At 41.6% G+C, this 24,633-nt stretch overlaps 1 protein-coding gene across 1 annotated transcript in view; it reads right to left on the minus strand.

The window, feature by feature from the left end:
• LOC142497610 (myotubularin-related protein 12-like) overlaps positions 1–24,633 on the minus strand; it is a 58,964-nt gene that overhangs the window by 24,694 nt on the left and 9,637 nt on the right. The window contains exons 2-5 of the mRNA XM_075606081.1: positions 19,605–19,665; positions 13,953–14,089; positions 9,797–9,869; positions 122–252 (exon numbers count right to left, since the gene is read on the minus strand). Coding sequence (XP_075462196.1) covers positions 122–252; positions 9,797–9,869; positions 13,953–14,089; positions 19,605–19,665 — 402 coding nt within the window. The remainder of the gene's footprint in view (positions 1–121; positions 253–9,796; positions 9,870–13,952; positions 14,090–19,604; positions 19,666–24,633) is intronic.

A 24,633-nucleotide genomic window follows, 5' to 3' on the forward strand; every position in this document is an offset into this window, starting at 1 on the left:
TTTAAATCTCTCCTCATATACTTGGTGTCTGATTGCAGAAAGAGACTGCTCCACTAAAATACTGCATACTATTTCATAGCTGTAATTCACTGCTGCGTGTTTGAGTAGTCACTATATTTACCCTCTTCACTTCCTCTTCCTTTGTGTACCGCAGACAGAAATGAAACACACGGAAATCTTTGCAGTAGATTATTAGACTCTCGGGGTATTTTTTCACTTGTCCACATATGAGAACTTTCTTTTTATCATACACTGAAAATATATGTTAAAAAAACAAAAACAAAAAAACACAATTTGGGTATTTTGCACACAATGGTTAAGCGACGTTTATTCTAGTTCTAAAACAGAGATGTAACAAGAAAAGCAGAAACAAAAGATTTTGATGTATATACCCAATCAAAGATGTTCTAGACTTGCATTTGGAAACTAAAATATTTGGGTCAGAATACTCTTTGTAAATTGAGTTAGATATATTAACAGGTAAAATATTTTGGGCATGCTGCTCACATGGGGATCGTCACCTAATGTATACATAAAGTCTCAGCGTAGCACTGCCTCCCCTTCAAATAATATTCACTTTTATGGCATGCTCACGTATCAAACCACATTTTATGCACATGGTTTAATAATTAACTTCCTATTAGACCTTGACATTATCGTCTCTAATCTTGTTTAATGAAACCAAAGTGTCAAGGCAGCATACACACTGAAAAATAGAAAGAATTCAAGAGCACAACTCTCATGGTGTAGTAAAATTGTATAACGTGCTTTGATAAAAAAAAAACAGAGTACAGGCAGTCCTCGGTTATCCGACACAATGCGTTACTCATAATGCCGTTGGATAGCGAAACGTTGTAAAGTGAAACACGTTTTCCCATAGAAACACTGTTTAAATGAAAGGTTCCGTTCCTGAAGGCATTTTTAATGCTAAAATACACAAAATATTTTACGCAGACAATAAAATATGCAGCACACACAAATTATATAGTGCATATACTGTATTATATATATATAATATAACATAATATATAATATAATATAAAAATATAATATATTATATAGTATGATATATATATTATATAAACAAACAACTTTGCAAAGCGTCGTAAGAGCGTTGGATAAGCCGTTTTGGCGTTGTAAAAATGAATATAGGTATGCATTGCATAGCGTTGGATAAGCCATTCGTTGTAAAGCGAAGCGTTGTAAAACGAGGACTGCCTGTATTGCACGTGCATCAAGATAGGTCTTTAAAAGCAGAACATGTTAGAAAAATGTTACCGCGACGGGACGCTGCTCTCATATACGACGTGGGTGACTGTCGTCGTTATCTCCCCAGCCTGGTAAAAGCAGAAGAGGATCGATGTGAATGTCCTTCCTTCCCCCAATCCGTGTTCAGGCGATGTCGGGGGGTGTCAACGGCAGTGCAGTAGGCAGCGGTTAACGATGTCACCGTAACACGCCACTATACAGTAGAACGCTCCACCGTATGGTCGCTGTCACGGAAGACCAGCACTTAACACTTTTTACCTTACATAGACCCCGCTGTTCTTTGTTTCACATGAAAATGAGACTAGTGAATAATCAGAGAACGGATTGTGTCGTGTGATAATGTCAATAAAAAGACAAATACTAAACGATAAATTAGAATTATACTCATTGCTTGCCAATTAGAATGGGGGTCACCAAACGGTCAGTCACAGTCGCTACCTCTGATGTGTAAGGCTAAGGCCCCAGTGCACGCGACGGGGTGCCTGGTGGCGCTCGTTACCTGCATCAGCACGACCTGATGGACTCCAGTCAACTCGGGACGGGAAGGCGTGAATGGGGCGCGGCCATGTCGTCACACGGTTGCTTCGCCCTCATTGGCTGAACCACCGCCATTACCAATGCTCGGCCGCCGTGCCAAAAGAACAAAATCTTGTCCTTTGGCCAAGGCGGTTGCGCATCGCACTTTGCGCACTCGAGCACATGTCGACTGGGGACTGTCCCATAGAGGGCTGTACTTTGTGTGCGGCACGCATGCCGTTGCGCGCGCAGCCGCGACCACCGGGGACGAAGCCTAAAGCCGCGATCTGTGGTCCTAGGGTTGCTCCTCCAGAAGAGCAGGCAAGATCTTTGGCATGGGCGCGGTCATGATGTCACACGGCTGGTTTGCCCTCATTGGCTAAAATGCCGCCGTGACGTGGCCACCTCTCGGCCGCCGTGCCAAGAGACAAAAATCTTGTCTTTTGGCAAAGGCGGTCGGAGATCACGCTTTGGGGGCGGCCGCACACACGCCGACTGGGGACTGCCCCATAGAGGAATGTACTTGGTGTGGCGCGCAGCCACCACAGACGAAGCGGCGACTCCATTAGACACCGCCTGCTGCACGAGGGTGTTTTCTGGCATTACCGAGGGCTACGAGCATCTCTGCCGTTAGTGTGAGTCACATTGGGATTACGGACACACCAGATCTCCACTACGATAATATCAGCTGCCACCCCCGGACATCGCCTGAACACGAATACTGGGAAGTAAGGACATTCACATCGAAATACTCTTCTGCGGTTAACAAGTTGGGGAGATAATGACGACGGTCGCCCACGTCGTATGAGAGAGCAGTGTCCCGTCACGGCAACATATTTCTAACATGATCAGCTTTAAAGACCTATCTTGATGTACGTGCAATACTCGCCTTTTTATCAAAGCACGATACAATTTTACTATCCCCACGAGAGTTGTGCGCTTGTCCTACTTTCTACTAGTGCCCGAGATGAGCCATCTCTATTGACAAGCAGCAGACTCGCAGTTACAATTGTTACACAGGGTTTTGTTGCTAATCTGATACAACCGTATCATTTTGTCTATCACTGATTTATATTGTTTTTGGCTTTTAAGGCATTGTATTTTACATCAGGGGTCCACTATCTTTTCACCTTGCACTCCCCTGCCTGCTCTCCGCCGGCATCAAATGATACCATAGCAACGTGATGCCACGTGACCATGACGACGCGTTGCTGGAGGCCAAGGTAAGTTAGTTACAGAGGCCTTGCGCGATCCCCCCGCCATTTACTTTAAGTGCCTTGAGGGCGCGCACGGGACCTCTGGAACTGCCGCCCCCGCCCGAAAATGTCACACACCCAGTTTGTGCACCTCTCCTTTATACCACAGTATTGCTATTAAGTTATACATTACAATATCTTGCTCAATCACTCACCCCTTTGAGCTGATATATACTTAGTGAAAGTTCACACTATATTATATATTAACAACTGTTTAATTCACAATCTGGGGCACAGCATTTTTCTTCCTTCAATATTCATGTGTGAAAAAGTATGAGAACCTTTAGATTCAGTATCTGGTGGCGCCCCCTTGAGCAGCAATGACTTCAACTAAGTGTTTCCTGTAACTGCTGGTCAGTCTCTCACATTGGTTTTGAGGAATTTTGGCCCATTCTTCCTTACAGAACTGCCTCAACTCCGTGACATTTGAGGGCTTCCTTGCATGAACAGCTCGCTTCAGGTCTTGCCACAACATTTCGATGGGGTTTAGGTCCAGACTTGGACTAGGCCATTCTAAAACGTGGAATTACTTCTGCAGCCATTCTTTTGTAGATCTGCGTGTATGTTTAGAATCATTGTCTTGCTGTATGACCCACTTTTGCTTCAGCTCCTGGATGGATGGCCTGACATTCTCCTCTAGAATCTTCTGATACAATGCAGAATTCCTGGTTGTGTCAATGATGGCAAACCGCCCAGGTCCTCAGACAGCAAAGTAGCCCCAAACCATCACACTCCCACCACCATGCTTGACAGTTGGGATGAGGTTCTTCTTTTTGAACACAGTTTTTCGTTTTTCGCAAAACATAACGTTTCTCATTGACGCCAAAAGGTTCTATCTTTGACTCGTCTGTCCAGAGAACATTGTTCTAGAAGTCTTGTGAATAAACTATGTGCTCTTCTGTGAACTTCAGACAGAAAGCAATGTTCTTTTTACAGAGCAGTGGTTTCCTCTTGCCTATCCTTCCATGAACACCATTCTTGTGCAGTCTTTCTGATAGTGGAGTCATGTACACTCACATTAGCCAAGGCAAGAGTGGCCTGCCGATACTTGGATGCTACTCTGGGGTTCTTTGTAACTTCCTGGATGATTTGCCGGTTTTCTCTTGGGAGAGATTTTGGTAGGACAACCACTCCTGGGTGGATGACTATGGTCTTGAACGTTCTCCATTTGTCTGACAGTGTTTTGATGGAGCCCCAAATTAGAAATTGATTGGTCCCATACTAGATTGATAAGCATCAATAACTGCTTTTCTGAGGCCTACAGAGATTTATTTTGATCGTGGCCTGACATGTTTCCGCACACATGTATGGTAAAGACGACACTTCCAGTTTCTGATCTATATATAGGGTGAGGCCTCCCAAACTCAGCCCTGAAGATCTACCCAATTTAAAACACCCGATTATAATTATCCCCTTTAATTTACCAAATCAAACCAGGGTTTCACTTTTTACACATACCCTGACTTTTAATTACTCATCTCGTCTAATTAATCCATCATTTTGTTTAAAAAGACATGGAATTGGTTCAAATAAACCCTATTGGATATTTAAGAAGACTGGTTTTGATTAAAGAAGGTGATCATGGAAAAACTATGGAATTTCCCGAATAGTCATCTGAGTTCAAAAACTTTCTCGCCACTGTATACGGATTTCTGTGGTCTGAATAGTTCTCACAAAACTACTTTCAATGTCCTCTGCAAAAGCAGGGTTCTGCCTTTAAAAGAGTTACTTCTACTGTACATGTATGCTTATACATACATAAATTGTATCTACATGACCCTTATTTGACATTGGTTGTATGTGTATTGAAAAACTCTGCATGAGCCCACATAATCTATTAAATTAAAGATCACAAACATGTAAAGTATTTTAGAATATAGATAATAAAATGTGTGCGCGCATGTGTGTAACAACCAGCTTGTAGTTGTCCCACTCACCTCCCTGCAAGGCACCGAAAACGAGCACTCACACCCCAAAACTGTCACACTGCACCACAATTACGTCTCCTCATACTAGGAAAATATGTAATTAAAACAAGAACCCAATTGAGCAAAATGTGTCCAAAAAGGCAGTCCCTTAAAAAGGTAATAGGTTCCATTAAATCTCAGCGGCATACAGTGCTTATTAATTACAAAAACAGTGCATGGATTCAGACAAAATAAAAAGGAACACAAAACAGCATACATTGGCATCGAAAGATATTAGATCCTTTAAGAGGTCATGAAGTAGAGACTGAAATACACATGGTCATGATAATATCATGATATTACGTATTTTAATCAATCTGGTACTTCAGGGGTTAATGTGGTTACAGTTCAACTTTAAAATGCATCTACCGATTTTGGAGAGAAGTGAGAGGGAGGCACTCCAATCGGACTTCACGATTGAGGAGCTCTCTGAGGTCATCAAAGCACTAAAACCTGCCAAAGCACCAGGGCCGGGTGGCTTCTCAAATTTATACTACAAGAAGTATATTAAAATACTAGCCCACATGTTGAAGCTATTTAACGAAATCCTAGCAGGGGGCTCATTCCCAGCACAAATGCTACAAGCCTCAATCTCTGTGATCCATAAACCTGGAAAGGACCCGGCGGACTGGAAGAGCTACCGGCCCATTTCACTGATTAATTCAGACATTAAAATATACTCCAAACTTATAGCCAACAGGGTATGTATTGTCCTTCCCAGGTTAATACAAACGGATCAGGTGGGGGTTATCGGAGGAAGGCAAGCGGCAGATAACACCAGGAGAATTATTGACTTGATCGATCTGGCCCAAAAGAAAAACATACAATCCATGGTGTTAAGTCTGGACGCTGAGAAAGCCTTCGACAGGATAGACTGGCCCTACCCAACAGAAACATTGAGAGCGTTTGGCTTTGAGGGACGCCTCCTGCAGGCCATCCTTGCGCTATACAAGAACCCTACAGCAAGAGTGAGACATCAGGGTTTCCCCTCAGACCAATTCGCAATCAAAAGCGGAACGAGGCAGGGGTGCCCGCTGTCGCCACTGCTGTTTGCCTTGTGCATAGAGCCCTTAGCAGCACACATTAGAAATAGCCCGGACATTTCTGGAATCCTAGTTGGAGACCAGATGCACAAAGCCGCTCTATAGGCTGATGATGTTATTCTAACATTATCCAAACCTCTCACGTCTCTCCCAAACGTATTCAACATCCTGGGTAAATTTAACCAAATTTCGGGGTTTAAGATCAATCAGTCTAAATCTGAAGCCCTCAATATCAACTTACCAAAAGAAGTAGAAAAACTGATTGACCTCAATTTTAATTTTAAATGGCAAACCTCCGCTATCAAATATTTAGGGGTTTATCTCACAAGGGACTACAAAACACTATATAAAGCAAACTTTCCCAAGGTAATTAAGACACTGGGGGAGGATCTCAGGACCTGGATGAAAGGGAGTATTTCATGGATTGGGAGGATACAGAGCGTGAAAATTAACCTCCTTCCAAAGATGTTATATCTTTTCCAGAGTCTCCCTATCCCTTTGGTACAGGCTGACATCTTCTCCCTCCAGTCACAAATAATGAAATTTATCTGGAATAAGAAAAACCCAAGAATTGCTTAGGGTATTTTAAAGCGTCCCACCATAAGAGGAGGTTTATGCCCTGTTAAACCCTTGACCAGTCCTAGTTGTATGGGATTCATTGAATCTAGAGATTAGGGCATTTGTGTTGCCCGAGATGGGATTAAATTATGGCTCTTCTGACACTCAAGAAAACAGGACACTTAGAGGTACTTTCAAAGCATACCTGGAAGGGTTCTACAGAGTGCCAAGGGGCGTGACTAACCCTACCGTGCAAAAGTTATCAAATATGTCATCCTGGACCTGACACCTATTCTGAAGTATAACGTTTAGATATTTGTAATCATTTCACGGAGACAAATGCAATAAGGCCCAACACTTGATGTTTCGGAGGTGGCAAGGGACAGATATCCATTGTCACTAATTTAGGGGAAAGCCGGTCAAAATTAGTATTGTTACATTCAGTAAACTCGCCTGAATCTATTATGATGACTCGCCGCTGTCCAAGTATTAGAGAAATGAAGCTAGGAGTGTGTATCTGTATTCAGTCAAATGTAAATATCAGAAGAAAATGTCCCGTCCCCCCCACTTTCTTCTAAATGTCACCCAAGTAGCTGCTTTACGACAGGGGTGGATCTTGTGTGAATTTCAATGCAAGAAGGTCTGCGCATAAATGTTGGTATGTTTGAATAGAAAAATCAGTATTCAACCAGGTGTGTATTGGATCAGACACGTGAGTTTTCATCTTTCCTATGCCAGTGACCTCTATGGGAAAAACCTATGACGTGGTAAAGTACAGGAATTTTTACTTATGTAGTATCCTTTTATTTTAAAGAAACTGTTCTGCATTTATTGTAACAATCTTTTTCTGTAATGTAAGAACTTTAAGAAATAATGCTTTGGGCTCTTATAGAACTGGTTGCACACTTTGTAGAGCAAAGTACATTTTCAGACACATTTTGCTCCAACATTTGTGTGTGCCACGTGCTTAGTTTTTCGTTAATAAAAAGGGTCCTTAGACCTTGACAGATATATATAATTACATATTTTGTCTGCTTATTTCTTGGGTGGTGGAAGCGTATTAGATTGCAATAGAGTACGGGTTTGATATTAACTAATTTGAAGTACCTTACACATAAGAAAGGTGTTAGCTAGAATAGCCATGTATACCTTGCTTTCATATAGAAGTCATGTGCTCACATGTATGCAGTCCGTGATAGATGGTATATTGGGCTGGATTGAGGGGAGGTCTTGTTTATTTTAGGGACCTTTGCAGAAGGTAAAACGTGGGCCAGCTGCTGTGTATTAACCCTGGTCCCATATCCAGGTCAGGTGCTCAAAGTCTTTCAACTGTGACAGAACAGATGCCGGGACCAGCCTTTGTAGGTGTGTCATCTCATTTATCACGCTCTTCCCTGTGACACTAAAGTCTCACTTCTCTGGTAAAAGGGAATTATTTAATTTCAATTTAAAATTGGAGAGTATAAAAAAAAAATACATAACTCTCTCCTTGGACCAACCAGTTTAATGATGATCACATCCAGGCGTTCCGAAGATACCACTGGTGATATTCCCACTTTTAACCATGAGGGAGAAACCAATTATCCGCTAGTTGCAACATAGATAGTTTCACAAGTTAGATGATTACACACGAGTACTTTTGCCAGGTACAGGATTTATACCCATCATTATTATGGGTTGTAGCAGATATGAATTCTCACAGAATGTTAATCTGCAATGAGAACAAATAGTGACCCTCTGTCACCTTTGGTTCTGCTCCATCAGAGAATGCCCCAGGAATTTAGGACTTCTTTTGAAGTTGGCCCCAGCAGATAGAATAATAACTGGTTGCGTATCTGTAAATTATTACTTGTCATTTTAAATGTAAGCATGGCTTTCAATGATTAACAAACACAGAACTAAAATTGTTCTTGTAAAGAAAGGTTAACCCCCTTCCCAGATATGCTTAAGGCTGAAAGCAAACTCACTCACGCAAATCACAGTAGCTACTAGACGCTTAATTGCCAGAAATTAGAAAACGCAGTCAAGCCAGTCTTTAACACAAATGAAAAACAACATATGGGAAACCATGTATATGGAAAAGCGAACAGCGTATCAACCACACCATGCCTGAATTCATAGGATCCATGGGTATCAGTGTTTGCGCAGTCAAGAAGTGTAGACATATTCAGGTTGCGAAATGCTCCCCCACGTTCAGTGACGTGACCCCTCTAACCACCAAATATATCAACAAGACTTATTTTATAGCAATGTATAAAATGTTTGCTTTCTGCTATCATGTTTAACTATATCTGTAAACACCCTACTCTTTATCACCCCATCTCCCTCGTGTTACCCGTTCTACTCCTCCCCAAATTTGTTATAACTGTGAATGAATATCAGAAAATAAAAAAAGCTAAAAGAAAAGTGAAACCCTTTGGTTACTGTACTGCTCACATACATTAATCCTTCAATAGCTTTATCGTGACACGGATCATATTCAATAAGTATCCCCTTTTAAATGAACTTATAATTTATGGTCAATAAGGCAGAGTCTTGCTATACAATTATACCTCCCCAAAGATAACGCACTCACACTTGCTAGTGCTTGCCAAATTTATAATGTGGACTTTACTTATTCTAGAACTGCGGTCCTGGCTGCTCTACTGGTCTTTGGAGGGTACTGGGAAGAAGTGGGGAATGCAGTGAGGTTTAAAGCGGCAAACAGTTTAGAGCACAAACAGTTTAGAAATGTATACTCAATATTGCCTTCTACTGCAGTCCAAAACATGCCAGTTCTCCGATTTCTTTGAGGGCAGTTATGGCCAGGAAACACACATGTATGGTTTGTGTTTGTGTGTTTGTGTTTGTGTTTGTGTTTGTGTTTGTGTGTGTGTGTGTGTGTGTGTAAGAATAGAAAGAGGAGGATTTATGCAGAAGCCACCCAATTGAGAGGTATAGGAGAATGATATATATTTTTTTTACTTGCATGTATTAAAACAAAAGATGAAGAAGATTGTGAAAAATACAAATCAGGAAACTTAAAATTACATCACCATAACAACTATGTGTGTAACAAATGTTAGCATCTAGAATAAAATTATGTAGAACTACAATACCGCTGTAAGAGTTAACCTTCTGCATTATCTTTTTCGTAAGATCATGGGCAGAGAATCCAAATCACTAGGAAAAGCTGTCAAATAAGTACCTCCAAACATTTGGTCCACGCATTGAAGAGTTATGTCATTTTCACCAACAATCTTGTTCCGGAATTCTGGAATCTGAAATACAAGATGTAAAATTCAAAGCATGAATATTAAAAGGCTGGCAATGCTTCCACTGGTTGCAATGCTCCATAAAACAGGAATACCAAACATCTTTGCCAAAGCAACTGTATATCCATCATCCCTGTGTGTTGTTTGTTTTAATCTGCTAGCCGGTCAAGTAAATCTGTTGATTATGAATCATTCGTGCAGAGCTGTGGAAAAAAAACAATAACTAACTCTGTCACTGACTGGCTTGTGCAGAGGAGAGTTTACTTCACCCTTCATGAAGCCCAACAAACTTACAGTGTGTAGAAGCAAGCGTTTGCGGACATTCATCCTATGGAGTATAGCAAGGGCACAGTGGTGTTTATAGCACAATTTGCTCCTTCATTTGTGGGAAAGCGAGAAATGGATTAGGCCGAGTCCCCGCTGGCGCTGAGCACGCTCATGCTTGGATAGCGCTCCAAGCATGAGCGCCGGGTGTCCGGCTTGAACGCACGCGTGGGGTGGGGCATTGCGGGTAGTTGAGCGCGCGAGTAAGTATAGATTTTTTGTTTATTTTATTTATTAAAATGTTTTACCTGGAAGTAATACATTGAGAGATACCTCTCGTTTTCAAGTATGTCCTGGGCACAGAGTTATAAAAAATACATGGTTACAATAAAACAACAGGGTTATACAGTCACTTCACAGACATTTCATGGACAGAAAGTAGGAAAATTGGGTATAGGGGATAAAGGGCTTGTGAGTTTCAGATAGAAATAGAGCAGCTTTAACATCAACTAACATCAGTGAACGGCAGCAAACGGCTCACGCCCTTTGGCTGCGCCAAAGGCTGTGCGCCTTTGGGGCAACGCAGATGTACGCTGGAGTGGGTGAGGTTGAATCGGATCCATCTGTGAACAAAAAGATCTTTTCTTTGTGTCCCCATGGCTCATTAACATTCCAGTGGGTGGGGTTGCCGATTCAACAAAGAACAAGCACATGTTAACCCTTAGCACGCTGGTCCTGTGCAGAGGGGAGCAGTTCTTGGGGGGCCCCCCCCCCCCCATCAGGCTGTGCGCCTTTGGGGCAACGCATATGTACGCTGGAGTGGGTGAGGTTGAATCGGATGCATCTGTGAACAAAAAGGTCTTTTCTTTATGTAAGTACCGATCGCGGCTGAGCGTGTGTGCCCGCGCACGAGCAGGGACTTACATAAATCTATATATGTAATTCCCCGGCGCAAGCGCTGCCCGCTCAGCCCAATCAGTGCTAGCGGGGGCTTAGCCTTACATTGCAATGCATTCAATTCACCTCCAGCAAAGGAGGAGTTCACGCCAGTCCTCCAGCAGTGGCTACCATTTTATTTCATTTGCCAAAGTCCCATTTCCATTTAACACACAGCGCTATGACATTGGCAAGCGCGTCACAATTTAAGAGGCGTTAAACAGCTCATCAAATTCACACTCAAAAGTGTAACTTTAATAGTAAAACAAGTTTAAGCTAAATGGAGAGTTTCACGTTCAAGATGACACGAAATTCATGTGATGCTCCCTAGGCCCCTATTTCATATTCAGTGAAGCCACCCCTGCCCCCCGCTCAGAAAGATTACAGCTACTTTTAAGTAGCTTATTTCACAACATGTTATAAAGGGGCCTCAGAGAAATCTACTAAAGAATTTCATATTGACATGGTAAAATCATCATTTATACTGTGGATAAGGTTAGAGAGAGACAGAGGGACACTACTTTTCCTCTAGTCAAAGTGCTCATAGCTGCTTCTGGTACGATGTAAAATCGATGAGCCACTCGCTCCATAAGAAATCATGAGAGTATGGGGATACGGAGGCTTATTCATTATAATTTTTGTTGGATTGTGGACTCCCTTTTGGTTGTAGTACTTTTTAAAGGTACAATATCCCCAAAGAGTGTGTGGTAGCAAAATTTGGAAGGGATTCAATCAGGGTGGCTAATTAATTGTTTACACCATTAGCATTGGTTTGTAAACTTTGTAAGAGAACTCAGGAGGGGTTTGATTTCCCCTCTATTTTTTGTGTGATCAGGAGTGTGCACAGTGAAAGCCCCATCTGTATTGGCTCTGTGAATAAGACGGGGTGCGCTAAAGTTAGGCGAAACACTTTACTGATTAACACTCCTAGTCACAGGCCCTCAAAAAACAAATCTGTTCTTCATTTGCAAATAAACAAAAGCATCCAGATATTGGCTTTTTAACACAGTTATGTTTAAGGAAGTCAAATAGACTTAAATTCTTTACTATATGTTTCTGGGGATTGCACCTTTAAGAGAACAAAAGTAGGAGGTAAACAGCAGTGCATCAACAGCAACAAGGAAAGTATGCAGAACTCCATGGCAGAAATACAACCTTACTGCTTTATACCACACTGGTCTGAACCCACCAAAAATAAGACATGAGCTGTGAACATGTAGCACACAGAGCAGGTAGAAAATTGAGCCGAAACATTACATTTTAACTGCTGGTCGGAAACAATTCAACGTTTTGAAAAACCTGACAATGGGGCTGCTGCAAAACATGACATTTTATATTACAACCATTAATATGTATACTAATTTTAAGAGACCAACATGAAGGTATTATCAGGGAAGACTGCGGTGAGATATTTTGTGTGACAGACTTATGATACATAGAAATATTTAAAAAAAAAAAAAAATTGTGTGTCACAACCTGCAACGATAAAAGAACATGATTGTTTTAGGATGTTGCCAGGATGTTGTTGCATGGTCTGGTGACCCAAGTGTCTATGTCTCAAATCCTGCAGCTGGGGTAAGCCCCAATACCATTAATAATGAAGATATGTGCAAAGAGATCCTAGGCTACAGATCTGTAAAGGGTCTGTTTGCATTTCACGCTGGAAGGAAAAGACCCCTTTTGTTAGATCTTTCATTAAACAACTAAAAGACCCATCATACATGTATTTGATTGGGTCCATATTTAATGAGCCACAAGAAACCTTACGGCTCATTCACTTGACTGGAAGACACCTTATGGCCCATACACAATACCAATGCTTCCAGAAATAATACAGATGAAACCACGGACACATTTTAGAAACAGTTGCTGACTGGCTTCTATTGTAAAAGATCATCCTGATGGGCTATTGTTGTCTGGAGTTTGGCGGCAATCATGCAGGCCCAGCTGTGGGCACGAGCTGGCTTACTGCCAAGAATGCCTTCCTGCATTCAAAATAAATGTTCACAAGGAACCTAAAAATATACAAACATTTTGAATTGTCTTCATTCTACAAACTGCTACGCAACTCGAGTGCTGTATATTTTAATTCAGTAAGTGACAAAAAAAATGATTTTGATTAACCAACAAGCATCTGTTTTTTATAACAGTATATTTTGTATTGCACAGTGTAAGTAGAATTTGTGTGGCAACGTGAAAATCAGTTTACTTTTCAGATCCAAACCACTTTTTAAGCCAGTTTAATGCCGGTGAAAGTTGCTGTTCAACTGTATGTCAACGTAAACAAACCCACATTTAAGAACTAAAGCATGTGCACCCCTTAACAAAAAAACAAAAACAAAAAAAAACTTGTCTGTGTTCATGAAGGGGTGGAAATACCAAAGTATGGCACATGTAAATGTTACATAAGAGCACCCTGAAGAGTCGTTTTTTCAATACATCAGAAACTGCTGAAGCACCACAGGGCTGAGGACAAGGGAGAGGAGGGGTTGGGCAGGACAACTGTCCCGGGCCTGGTGACAGAGGGGCTTGGTGCTTCGAACGCAGAAGTTAGGCCCAGATACCTCCATCGGCCTCCTGGGCAAGTCCCTACCTCATCACCAGTTAGAGCCTGGATTCTCCCTCTGAACAACTTGTCAGCACCCCTGACTATCCAGAACCACCACCAGTTGGAGACTAGTCCTTTTCTCCCGAGAAAGCGGCCGCCAGCCCTGCGTAGTTATCAAGCAGACGCGTTGGGTGAATCTCAATTAATGTCAAAATCTTTTAGAATGTGCAGAACTATTCTTAATAGGCCCTACGCCCACGTTTCCCAGGGACACACACAAAGTACTTCTACAAAGTCGTGTTTGGACATGACAGCAAGTTTGGAAAACGTTGGATCCTTACGTTATCGTCCGGCACCTCCTCACAAAGAAAGGCGATCCTGAAATTTGTGCAGATAAGTTTTCCGTAGACCCCACGCTGCGAACTTTCATCCTGCGTGCACTTCAACACGGTATTGGCCTCACACAGCAACAACTCTCCTAGAAATTAGGCAACACAAACAATCCATTATAATTACCACTCGGGAATGCAGCATACAAATTCAGAACGTAAATGGTCAAAATGACGGATGGGGCTTGAATCCAGGTATTGAACAGACTGCTATAAAATAATTGTGTGCGATTTGTTAACATGGCAAGATGAAAGTTGCAGGGGTTTGACTTTAGTGCCTCCCTTTTGCCAAGTGCCCGTCTGTCTCTCCCTCTTCTCACAATTGATCAGTTGCCAATGAGGGGAGGGCAAAGGGTGGGGAAAACCCCTACCGAAAATAACTTAATTCCCAAAGTAAAATATTTACTGTACAGTGGAGCACAATTCTTGAAGAAAGCCAATTACATTGCTACTTTATTTTTATTTTTTACTAAAAAAATGTTTTTCTCTTTTTGTGAGCTGCATCTTTGTTTGTCCTACTTCTGACCAGCCTTGCACCATACGGTAAAACTGAAGATGGGCGACGTAATCTCTATCTATCTATATTTATTTTTTTGTTACTTAACTTTTTATTACAACCAGGGAAAGGAGGGGGGGGGGAGGGAAAGGACCCTCACTACTGCCAAGGCTGAGGTGCTGCAATCAGGGGAAATAACTCAATAGCTAAACGAAAGAAAAGAACCCCTATGTTGAGAGCACTCTGGTGGCTGGTGAACTGATATTGCTAGACCAGGAACTAAGGTAAGTACACTAACTAATTGTAATGGTGAATACGTTAAAATAAACTTTATTAGGAGGAATCCTCAAATAAAATATATAGGTCAGTGGGTAGACCTCTCTGTGAGGTATACCTGAACAAATAAGTGAAATATAAAATAAGGGGGGGGAATTTAAGGATAATTGCCCATACTGGAAATAATCTAGCCTTTTGATAATACCGCCATCCAATATGTGGTAACTGGGTGACACAGAGGACAAGTTCATTTGTATGAGCCAATACCTGTTGGATCTGTTGTATATGCCTATCGCTGGGTGAAGGCTCAGCAATAGCAGATTGGTATGCTCACAGGGTAACCAATCCCCTCATTGGAACATCTTAAATTAGACACATTCTGTATGTTCAATAGTGTGGATAAAGTATAAGCAGAGGCTGAGAAGCTACTGTAAGAAGTTCATAGCCCACATAAGCAGATACCTTTCATCAGGGTGTCTTTTGTCTGGACAGAAAGGCAGACTGTATACGTCTGTCAGAATGTCTATTGACAGATAAACTGAGCATATATTTATAATATTACATAAAAGATGATACCGCAGTGTTAAAGCGGGTAAGTGTAATGTTCAGCGCACTAGCTGGTATCCCAGGAGCATATGTTCTGCCTTAGATTGGTATACAGCACTATTAGACTGATAGTTAATCAATATATACACTGAAAGTGTGGTTGTTTATAGGGCTGCGAGTCAGACAGGTTGGCAGACTAGTTTTGTCTGACAAGATGTCATCAGTGACCACGTCTTATGTCCAGGGAACCTTGATGGGTCCCATAAATCAAGCTATCTGGCTATATACTCCTTGGCATTGAAAGTGTCAAATGTGCTTAAGGTGCAATAATCTGCTTAAAAGTTTCATAGGATATCTGCAAATGGGGTGATACACCCGTGTGTATCACTCTTCAGAAGGTAGTGAAAACTAAAATAATTATATAACATACACACTGCGTGACTGGACAAAGTAGCAGACTGCAAACGTCTGACACTATGTCTCCAACTGTCACGGCTTACACTGCGCTGTTAGTACATCAGTAAATGGTCATATGTCTCTACGGCAGTGCAGTGCCTTTGATTCCCCCTCCAAAGTGCAGAGACGTTTGGTCTGTGTACCGTGTAACTCCAACTGTGGGAGATGGAGTACAGAGTTTAGTCAATGAGCATGGGTGACGGGCAGGAAGTCTCTATTACCGCCCCCAATGACGTTGGTACGTCTACTGCCGACGTACAAAGCCGTCGGCAGTAGACGTACCAACGTCATTGGGGCCGGTAACAGAGACTTCCTGCCCGTCACCCATGCTCATTGACTAAACTCTGTACTCCATCTCCCACGGTTGGAGTTACACGGTACACAGACCAAACGTCTCTGCACTTTGGAGGGGGAATCAAAGGCACTGCACTGCCGTAGAGACATATGACCATTTACTGATGCACTAACAGCGCAGTGTAAGCCGTGACAGTTGGAGACATAGTGTCAGACGTTTGCAGTCTGCTACTTTGTCCAGTCACGCAGTGTGTATGTTATATAATTATTTTAGTTTTCACTACCTTCTGAAGAGTGATACACACGGGTGTATCACCCCATTTGCAGATATCCTATGAAACTTTTAAGCAGATTATTGCACCTTAAGCACATTTGACACTTTCAATGCCAAGGAGTATATAGCCAGATAGCTTGATTTATGGGACCCATCAAGGTTCCCTGGACATAAGACGTGGTCACTGATGACATCTTGTCAGACAAAACTAGTCTGCCAACCTGTCTGACTCGCAGCCCTATAAACAACCACACTTTCAGTGTATATATTGATTAACTATCAGTCTAATAGTGCTGTATACCTATCTAAGGCAGAACATATGCTCCTGGGATACCAGCCAGTGCGCTGAACATTACACTTACCCGCTTTAACACTGCGGTATCATCTTTTATGTAATATTATAAATATATGCTCAGTTTATCTGTCAATAGACATTCTGACAGACGTATACAGTCTGCCTTTCTGTCCAGACAAAAGACACCCTGATGAAAGGTATCTGCTTATGTGGGCTATGAACTTCTTACAGTAGCTTCTCAGCCTCTGCTTATACTTTATCCACACTATTGAACATACAGAATGTGTCTAATTTAAGATGTTCCAATGAGGGGATTGGTTACCCTGTGAGCATACCAATCTGCTATTGCTGAGCCTTCACCCAGCGATAGGCATATACAACAGATCCAACAGGTATTGGCTCACACAAATTAACTCGTCCTCTGTGTCACCCAGTTACCACATATTGTATGGCGGTATTATCAAAAGACTAGATAATTTCCAGTATGGTCAATTATTCTTAAATCTCCCCCCCCCCTCCTTATTTTATATTTCGCTTATTTGTTCAGGTATACCTCACACAGAGGTCTACCCACTGACCTATATATTTTATTTGAGGATTCCTCCTAATAAAGTTTATTTTAACGTATTCACCATTACAATTAGTTAGTGTACTTACCTTAGTTCCTGGTCTAGCAATATCAGTTCACCAGCCACCAGAGTGCTCTCAACATAGGGGTTCTTTTCTTAACTTTTTATTAATCATTTTTCAGAATTTAGGGAAGGGGATACATAAAAATTAAATAATTTTTAATGTGTGCTGCACAAGATACAATTAGAAGTTAACATCCAATTTATATGATACCTATATACACTAATATATTCGGGGACAATATAAGAGCTTTCAAATGAACTAGGTCATTCCTTAATGTTGGAGAAAAGGAGATTTCACCAATAAAGGAAAGGGTTCTTTACAGTAAGGGCAGTTCAAATATGGAATTTGTTACCCATGGAGACTGTGATGGCAGATACAATAGATATCTTGGGAGGGGGCGCAAAGGTTGGACATCTTTTTAGAAAGGAAAGGTATAAAGGGATATACCAAATACGTAAACATGGGAAGAATGTTGATCCAGGGAGTCCTCGATTGTGAATATTTGGAGTCAGAAAGGAATTTATTTTTCCCCTTATGAGATATCATTGGATGATACTGTATGACTCTGGGGTTTTTTGTTTGCCTTCCTCTGGATCAAAAAGTTAATATAGATATAGGATAAAGTATCTGTCGTCTAAATTTTGTATAGGTTGAACTTGATGGACACAAGTCTTTTTTCAACCTCATCTACTATGTAACTATATGGTAATTACCATCTTTTATCACAGGTTTTCCAAATCCTGTGCCTCAGGACAAATGTTTTAAATTAGTCTCTTCAGAACCAACAGGCCCGGCTCAGAAAGCTTCCTATTAATAGCTGTAAGTGAAATAACAGTGGGACTTTGGAATAAGTATAAATCTCAATGAGAACTACTTATGCAATATCCAATTCGAAAAAGGAAGTGCTTTACAAATGGCAGGCAGAAGAATAAATGGCTAAAAATAAAGTGATGCCCACAGATATATATTCCCCCCAAAAAGGACACCAACAACAAATTTGCCCCTGGGATTTGGATGAAACAATTGTCACAATGCAAAGAGGCGGTAGAAACTCTGGTACATCTTAGACAGAGCACAGAGTTAACAATACACACTTTGTTGGTCGCGATTTCCTTATTTCCTTCCGTTCAATATACATTACATCACTGGAAAGGCTACCAGAGCACACTTCCTAGAAAGGAAATGGCTAAGAGTAATCAGAAATAACAAGTTGAAACTAGAAGTTATTTAGAGCCTGTGGGGAAAGCATTTGAAAAACACAATTATTTGACATTATGACAAACACGAGTTATTTAACCCCTTAGCTGTTAGGGTAGCCTGGACACATTGCAGAGTGCAAATCCCTCATTGCAGCGATTGAGTTAAAACTACATGCTAGGCTCACAGCCACAGAGCGACAGCAACAACCTGTCTCCTTTTAATTCCTGATAAGTATAGCATACAGTGAACAGACATTGGTCCTCATGACGTAGTCATTTGTTCATATTTTAATTTACTCTCTCCTCCCATTATAATGTCCTGAGGGACAGGAATCCATGTCAAGCACAGGATGTGGTCTTGATCCTGCAGCTTAGGGAGCCTTTATCTCTAACATTTAAAGACACAACTGGCTTTCCTCTAAACATAGCAGATCGGTGACGGAACTTATCATAATCTTCTCTGAGCCACATAAATACAACGCCTTTACATTGCTACACCTCAAGGCAAACACTGCCTAGTTACACGAAGTTCTGAAAACTATTGACAATGAGCGGTGCATGTTCTTGGTTGATTTGCTAAACTGAGGGCTGAAAAGGAACCATTTCACCTCGAAATTCAAGGTGAGGAAGGGTGACGAAAGCCGAGTTCAGCACCATGCTGCTAAAACTACCTGGCGTGCATTACTAACTCACCAACTCACCACCGCTACTGCAAAGTCTAACAAGGCAAGTTGGGGAATTGTTTTGGAAACCGGGCTAAGTAACCAGGGAACATTACAATGATTGCAGCCAGCAGACTGATTTGAGGGCCAGCTTCTAAGTAACCTGGTCAGTAGCAGGCATGATGAGATGTGTAAAGGCAGTTTTATAGACACTTCAATTTATCTAAAAGTTGCCAAGTAAATGAGATTACTGCTTCATGCTAACGTTCTTGCAACCCAAAGAAAGGTTTAGTAAAAAAAAAAAAAAAAAAAGTGTGATGCTTTTTTTGTTCATGTTTTAGATTGGTCTTCACTTTCAGAAGAGTAGATTTGATAGACTGTAGGAGGTGATACCTACATCAAACCTGTTTTTTCCCCCCAGGACCAATACACATACTAGAACTCTGAACTACTTCTAGTATTGTTACATTTACCTGGCAATAATGGAATATTTCCCACCGCCTCTGCAGGATCTTTTTCTTTTACATCTATCTCCTGTCAAAAAAAGAAAAAAGGGAAGACATTAGAATGTTTCCATCCCGCTGGGACCAGAAGAAACATTAACCATTATATTTGTAAGGAAAAATAACACTGCAAGCGCCAGGTAACCTGAAGACTCAGAAAACTGACACTGGAAGTGAGGCACGTATAACACATGTAACCTTTTCATGGTAACTGCTCTGTCCTGTAGGTTCCAGTATTACGGCTCTTAAACCAGCAACCCAAACAGACCGTTTAACATGGGTTTGAAGCAGGGGGTCTCCAGAGATGACCCATTATTTCAGCTTCAGTGATCCCCTGCTTCCCGAGATAACCGGCACCCGTACAGCAGGTCTAACAGGTCATTGACATGTGGGGCAATAGGAAGCCGCACCGGATGACATCATGGCTTCCTATTGGCAAGAGGGACACGGGAGATTTGAACACCGCCATTACGAGAACCTCAGGTACCCAGCCATAGCTGCTACCGGTATCTCAGGAAGCAGGATGTTCACAGAGCTGAAATTAATGGGGTTCATGCTCCAAAGACCCCCCTGCTTCAATCCTATGTTAAAAGCTTTAATCCCTTCACACCTAGTGAGGCCATCGACAATTGGCAAATGAATGAGAACCAAGCATCTCTGGCAATGAATGTGATACATTAAGAAAATTACAATTGTGAAGTTGATGCACACTTTGAGGTTTGGACATCAAGTGCACACACAATGAAATTGAAGTGTACACAATGAAAATAGTGCGTTAAAGAGAAGGCTGGATCAGAGTTGCAAGCAGCTGCAACCAGCACCGGGGACAGTTCAGCAGCTGCCCCTAATTCCTCTTGTACTATCAGCAACATGCTCTCAGAATTTGCTGCCGGCAACAAATGGCAAAAAATGTAAAGACGCCTATGGCAGAAGGGAGAATGCGGGCAAGGTACAGCCGCTTCCTAAGCATCACCGTGTCTTTTAACAGTGGTCTCCAGCTCCTACAGGAAAGCTTGGAGCTTAAGCTGTTATATACTGTGTGCGGCCGTGGCGTGCCACACGTTTTGTGTATAATGTGCGCGGGTGTATGACTGTATGTGTGTATGTGTGTGTAATTTATTATTTATTTAAAAAAAAAAACACACATTGGTAAAAATAAAATATTTATTAACATTGTGCAGACACACACACACACACACACACACACACACACACACACACACACACACACACACACACACACACACACACACACACACACACACACACACACACACACACACACACACGTTTCAGCGAGAAATCATTGTATTCCCCGTCGTCCCCGCTGTCGGCCGGATGCACGCCCACAGCCGTGCGCGGGCCTTATAATTGGCTGAGGTTAGTTAACCCTTCTTCTATACAAAGGCCGCGCGCGGCCACTAAAGAACAAACCTTAGCCGTTGACCAAAGCAATGCAATGCTGACCCCTCAGACAACAGATCTCATTTAAAAATATTTCCCAGAAGAACAGAAGTTGTGAAAGCTGCTGCCAGCTACCAGTGAGTTGCGGTTCCACACAGCAGCCATCCCCAGCACTGGCAAGAGCAAAGAATACATTTACAGGACTTAAATTAAAACAAAAATTACCTATAATGGAAATATGACTATAGTAAAACACCACCAGAAAAGGGCATTACAGGCAGTCCTCATTTTACAACGAATGGCGCATCCAACGCTATGCAATGCATACCAATGTTCATTTTTACAACGCCAAAACGGCTTATCCAACGCTCTTACGGCGCTTTGCAACGTTGTTTATGTGTATATGTGTGTATATATATGACAAAAAGAGGACAGCGCGGCTCCCATAGCATAATACGGTAATTTAATAAAGGTATAGGCTGATAGAATAAGGACACTTACAATATAAAAAATTATTACAAACATTGGTTAAATCCAAGGTCAATACTTGTCCGACTGGGACTAATAGTACCAATGGTATCGGATCTAACCAAGCAAATTGTCCTAGGTTCATCACTAAATTTAACCAATCTGCATATAAAATCAAAAGGTATTGAACAGCCACTGGAATATTCTCAGGAATGATCCTTTCCTGGGACCTACTCTACCCACGTGTATCCCGGTTACGTACAGAAAGGCTAGGAACATCAAGAATATTGTGGCCCCTAGTCGATTGAGAGCAACTACGGGTGGGAATTCAGCTGTGTCTGACCTTCTCTCCGGCAATTTTTCATGTGGACGTAACAGATGTCTTAGGCCGAGTCCACGGTCCCTGCTGGCGTGCTGAGGCGCTGAGGCGCAGGGAAAGCGGGTGCTTTCCCTGGCCTTGCGGTTGCTTACCGCAAGCGCTCTCAGCAGCCGTCAGGGGGCGGTCCGGGGGCGGTCCGGGGGCGGGCGCGTCACTGGCCGGGGGCGGGCCAGTGACGTCACGGAGCTGGTTCGCCCTCATTGGGCGAACCGCTCACGTGACCGGCCTGTCTCGCCGGCAAGCGGGGGAATTTTAAATTCCCCCAAGACCTGCGCTTCCACAAGCGCGCGTACGCGCAGGTGAGCCCCTACTAAAGCCGCTCTAATTGCGGCTGTAGGGGCTCAGTGCTGAGCGGGAGCGCGCCTCAGCGCGCTTCCGCCAGCAAGCAAGTAACATGGCCGAGGCCTTACATGTAAACATCTTACTGCCGGTGACAAATTCTGTTCTTTCTCCAACCAGAGAGAGCATTAACTGAGGGGCAGGATCAACCGTCTTTCCGCCTATGTGGTCTATCTCATATCGTGCTCTTGTGGTCCCCAATATATAGGGAGAACCATTCGTCCTATGAGCACTAGGTTTCTAGAGCATAGACGTAACATCATTAATGGTAATCTCGCTCATAGTCTCGCTAAACATTTCTCCATGTGCCATAACAAAGATCCTGCATCTCTCACGATTAGGGGTATTGAGCACGTGTCAGTGTCTCTCATTGGGGGTGATAGATTCAGGAGGTTGTGTCTTAGAGAGACCTTCTGGATTTATACACTGGACACTTTGTCACCCAAGGGGTTCAATGAACATATAGATACGAGCACGTTGGTGTAACATCTCTCTGGTCCCCTTGCTCGCCTGTTGACTACATCATCCTGTTTATACAACATCCATTGGCATATCAAAAGATAATACTCTTTGTGATATATTTTTGATATGATAAACTATTGTTGAAATTACAGTTGGAGTGTTGTTATATTAACTATATCTTAAATACCTCTAGATCCTTTATTAATATCGATTATTTAGGTGCATAGTTATTTTATTTATTTTTATATATGTTTGAAAAGTTCTCATGGTTTTTTATAGCATTAAATATTGAATAATATACATCAAAATATGCTCTCTCTCTATAGATGTCCACTACTTGATGTGTGGAACATTGTTGTTCTAAATGTGTATGAGGCTATATCTGTAAGGCCCAAACAAAAATATCTACATTATCAAGTGGTTTATATTATTATTATAATGTTTTATTATTGTCTAGTATATATTACATTTATCTGTAATTTGTATTATTCATGTTTTAGCAGCATTGTTTATCAGTATGTTTTAAAGATATATTTGTTATTATTATTATCAATGTAATTGTTTTATACTCATTTTAATTCTTTATGATTTTTCATGTTTTTTGTGTTCCCTCATCTACCTCATGTTTCTTCATATGTTGTCCTTTTCCATGTCTTCCCCTCATCCAGCCCCAAAGTTAATTATGCAAGCATCCAATTATCACTCATGTGTTTCAAATGTATCTATTAGCACTGGTCTATAAATGTTGTCTTTTATTAGTTAAGTGCTATCCCTGAGGAAGGCGCATGCAGCGACGAAACGCGTAGGGAAGAAGTCATTTGGACTTTAAAATATATATTTTTAATCCAAGTACTTTTGGCATTCATCCGCCAAACTTTGGAGCCCGTCCGCTTTGTTTATTCACATTTTTACAGTGAATAGAGCAGAGTCTGCCGTTATGGTATCTAGTCTCATCCACGGCCGCCAACTCTCGCGGGATTTGAGCATCAGCAGGAGATCGTGCGCGCGCATCTCCCTGACGTCCGCAGCAGGCGCGGTTTGACACACTACACACGGATCAGCAAACGGAGGGTCCTGCGGGTGATGTCAAAGACCTTTTAACCACTGTTTGTAATCTCTTTTTATATTGTAAGTGTCCTTATTCTATCAGCTTATACCTTTATTAAATTACAGTATTATGCTATGGAGCCGCGCTGTCCTCTTTTTGTCTTATAGATTGAGAGGAAGTTGGTTGTTCCTGAGGACTGGCAGCGACACCTAGCAGCTGATTGCAGACACTTTTGTTTGTTCTTTTCTCTTTGGGGCATCCCTTTTCCTTTCTCCCTGTTTGTGTGTCTGTTGTTGTTTTGTTTGTTTGTCTATTGTGGCATACTGGTATATCATCTAGTATACATTGGTTTAACTGGTTAATTACCTATTTTATGTGGATTTACCCATCTGTCCGGTTTTCCAGCTAGCGCAGCTGTATAATATAATATAATATAATATAATATAATATATATATATATATATATATATATATATATATATATATATATATATATATATATATATATATATATATATATATATATATACACACACACACACACACACACACACACACACACGTTGCAAAGCGTCGTAAGAGCGTATATATATAATATTATACTATATAATATATTATTTATTATTTATTATATATATATATATATATATATATATATATGCAAATATAGCTGTATGCTCATCTGCATGTCTTAGGCAGGTCTGCAACCCCGCCTTTCCCCATTATCACCCAGCATACAGCACTTCCACTGCAGCAAGGGATTCTGGGAAATGACATGCAAATGAGCACACAGTGTCACTTTTTGCCTCAATAACCATTTTTAACATGGTTCCATCCCTATAGGCTTAAGCTTGCTGCATGGTCACAGCTTTGAGCACAGCCAGGGTTAAGGTGCATAC

This window comes from Ascaphus truei, chromosome 1 (assembly GCF_040206685.1).
Source record: "Ascaphus truei isolate aAscTru1 chromosome 1, aAscTru1.hap1, whole genome shotgun sequence".
In the NCBI taxonomy this organism is placed as follows: Eukaryota; Metazoa; Chordata; class Amphibia; order Anura; family Ascaphidae; genus Ascaphus; species Ascaphus truei.